Source organism: Sinocyclocheilus grahami, unplaced genomic scaffold (genome assembly GCF_001515645.1).
Source record: "Sinocyclocheilus grahami isolate Dianchi unplaced genomic scaffold, SAMN03320097.WGS_v1.1 scaffold2040.1, whole genome shotgun sequence".
Lineage (NCBI taxonomy): Eukaryota > Metazoa > Chordata > Actinopteri > Cypriniformes > Cyprinidae > Sinocyclocheilus > Sinocyclocheilus grahami.
In genome coordinates this window covers 52992-56370 of record NW_015507219.1, presented here as the reverse complement: position 1 = coordinate 56370, position 3379 = coordinate 52992, and the positions used below count along the sequence as shown (strand labels likewise).

General features: G+C 37.9%; 1 protein-coding gene across 1 annotated transcript in view; it reads left to right on the top strand.

Moving 5' to 3' along the window:
* Positions 1-3379, top strand: part of LOC107573814 (B-cell receptor CD22-like) — a 6468-nt gene extending 3089 nt beyond the window's left edge. The window contains exons 5-12 of the mRNA XM_016260265.1: positions 1434-1688; positions 1797-2054; positions 2172-2414; positions 2493-2580; positions 2701-2740; positions 2822-2899; positions 2991-3050; positions 3313-3379. Of these exons, the coding sequence (XP_016115751.1) occupies positions 1434-1688; positions 1797-2054; positions 2172-2414; positions 2493-2580; positions 2701-2740; positions 2822-2899; positions 2991-3050; positions 3313-3339 (1049 nt within the window). The 3' untranslated portion in view covers positions 3340-3379. The remainder of the gene's footprint in view (positions 1-1433; positions 1689-1796; positions 2055-2171; positions 2415-2492; positions 2581-2700; positions 2741-2821; positions 2900-2990; positions 3051-3312) is intronic.

Sequence of the window (3379 nt, the reverse complement as noted above, 5' to 3'; positions counted from 1 at the left end):
GGGATAAGTGTCCCGTCCACAAGGCCAATTACTCACGGGACACCCGCAATGGCATGGAAGCCTTGATGTGCCTCCATCACTTAGTGCCTGGCCAAAGGTATACGTAGTCTATATAATCGGTGGCGTGACAGAGCAAGATGTAGTGAACACACCGCCACACCAAGGTCTTACTCAGTCCATATCCATCCCCAACCACCTCCAGAAAACTCCCCACAGCATAAAAACGGAGAGCTGCCAGCAGCTGAATTCCGGGGCTCAGGGTGTAGCTCCGTCAAGTTTGTCTCTACAAAGTTTGAACAACAAGATGTAAAAGCTGCTGAATTTGCTCCCGTGGCAGGCAACATTTTTGTAGAATTGTATCTTTTGACATGGTAGCTATTCTGACACTATTATGAAATAATGCACATACACTAACTGGCTGCGCGGATGCAGCCATCTTTGATCTTTGATTTAGGACAACTATTCGCTTTCTCGCTGCCATAGTTTGACCAAACTCCCCATTTTGCTTTGTGTGTGTGTATGTGTTCATGTATTTGTCTGATGTTTGTCTGATTGTTGGTCTGTTGTGTTTCTATTGTGCATCATAGCTTAATAGTACTTTTTACTAAATGTATTGTGATTGTTTTATTATGTAAATATGTAATTTTACTTTCTTTTAGGGTGACTATTACCATCTGTCTAGGGACTGCAGGTGAAAAATAGCCTTCTGGCTAACTCTGGCATATTGACAGAAATGTTTATTAATATGCATTGTCCCTGTAATAAAAAAAATAGATTTAAATAGACTTAAATTAAATAGACTCCTAATTATGTGCTGCCTAATTGTTTGCCAGCCGATGTGCCTTCATGTATTATAATGGAAAAACTAACAACCATCAGTATAATGACAGTTTTATTCTTTGCATAAAAACACTTAAATTAATTGAACACTAATTGAACACTGGGTGTATTTATACAACTTTAGAATTGTAATATTTATTTGGTTCTGCACTTTTTCTTGCCACAGAATTACAATCGTATCGACTGAAATGTAAAGAAGGTTTTTGCACAGTGGTGGTCACTAGCGGAGTGAGCTGTGAACAGCGATAAGGTATAGCTAAGAGTGGTCCAGACTAACCTTACGAACGAATGACTTACAGAAGGTATACTTAACTAAGAACGTTTCGGGAAACACATATTAACGTAAATGTACAACTTAAGGTATAACTTACGAACGACGTAGCGTTAAGAAGGTTTTGGGAAACGCAGCCCAGAACACAGCTAAAAACATTTGAGATTAATTGAAACAGAGTCAGTGTGAGTGAATCATGATCAGGCAACCCATGTACAGTTTCAGTATTCATGCAAAAGCTTCAGCTCAGATTTTTCCTTGACAATTAGAGACCTTCGTTGTTAAAATGACTAAAAATAAAATTTAAATACTTCTCCTGTAGATCCTCGAGTGAATCCTGTGATCTTCATCAGTCCATCTGGAGAAATAGTGGAGGGAGATTCAGTGACTCTGAGCTGCAGCAGTGATTCAAACCCTCCTGCAGAAATCAGCTGGTTTAAAGGAGGAAGGTTTGTAGGATCTGGAAGAATCTACAGCATTTCAAAGATCAGCTCTGATCTGAGTGAAGAATACAAGTGCAGATCCAGAAATGAACATGGAGAGAAATACTCTGCTGCTGTGACTTTAAACGTCATGTGTGAGTTAATAATGGTTCAGTAACTTTGACATTAAATCCTCCAAACATAGTCTATGATGTCAAATTTATTGTGGTACGTAATGACATCAATGCTTTTTTCTGTGTTAGATCCTCCAAAGAGCATCTCAGTGTCCATCCGTCCATCTGGTGAAATAGTGGAGGGAGATTCAGTGACTCTGAGCTGCAGCAGTGATTCAAACCCACCTGCTCTGAACTTCAGCTGGTTTAAAGGAGGAACGTTTGTAGGATCTGGAAGAATCTACAGCATCTCAAACATCAGCTCTGATCACAGTGAAGAATACAAGTGCAAGTCCAGAAATGAACATGGAGAGAAATACTCTGATGCTGTGAATTTAAACGTCATGTGTGAGTCTATTATGCTGATTTTTGGTTTTGATCATTTCAGTTCATACTCATAATTTTTTACACATTTTAACAGGCCTTGTCAATAAATAATTTTATTTATTTTCATTTTTTTTTCAGATCCTCCCAGGAGTGTCTCAGTGTCCATAATTGGATCTGGTGAAATAGTGGAGGGAGATTCAGTGACTCTGAGCTGCAGCAGTGATTCAAACCCTCCTGCTCTGAACTTCAGCTGGTTTAAGGAGAATCAAAGCTCAGCTGTTGGATCTGGACAGAGTTTCAGTGCACTACAGAGTGGACGCTTCTACTGTGAGGCTCACAATCAACATGGATCTCAGAGATCAGACGCTGTTACTGTCACAGGTGAAGCTTTTATTAACACACTCCTGTATCTTCACATCATTCATCAGTTTGTTAATTATGATTATCTTCATCTTTCAGTTCATCCTGGTGCTGATAGGAACGTGATTGTGATCGCAGCAACATCTGGAGGATTATTCATCATCATCATCATTATAATATCCATAATGTAAAAAAAAAATAAACAAGAGTATATAAACATCATTTACTTTCAAACGAATGAATAAAATATATTTGACTATTAATTATATATGAAACAATGAAAAACTTGTGTTTCCTTTTTTGACAGAAAAAGGATAAAGAGAAGATCTACAATACACGAGTATGAGGTGAGATGCTCAAAGAACCACAGCATAAAATCAATAAAAGAATAAAATTAGTTTTTATATATTCTCCCTCTTTCCCTGTAGAACGATGATCCCAGTGTAAGCACATATACGGCTCTAGACCTCAAGTCCAGATCTACTGGCGTATACGACACACTCACAGTAAGTGAAATATCAAAAATACATGTGCAAAAGAGTTTTTGCTGTCAAAAGCGAGTTAATTTTTCAAATAATCAATGTATTTGTCACATAGTCTGTCCCTCCCACACCTGCTGTTCACCAGTCGGGATCTTCTGATTATGAGAATCTGCCAGTAAGTGTGAGATCCACAGGTCTTCTCAATATAATCAGTAAAGATATAAAATATCGTCACTAGTCAATAGATACACTATTACACAGTCTTTTCTTTCTGTTACAATATGGATTATATGAGTTGTAGCATTGACAGGAATAAAAAAAAAAGTGAACTCAGATTATTTGTACCATTGATTTATTATTAATGTGCTTTTAAAAATAAGGTTGCAGACCCATGTAAATGTGTTTTCCTTGTCTTTTTTTCTGTTGTAAACACATAGCAAGACACAACAGCAAGCACAAGCTAATCTTCACTCCACTTTGGACGCTGGACAAGCCCACATCGAG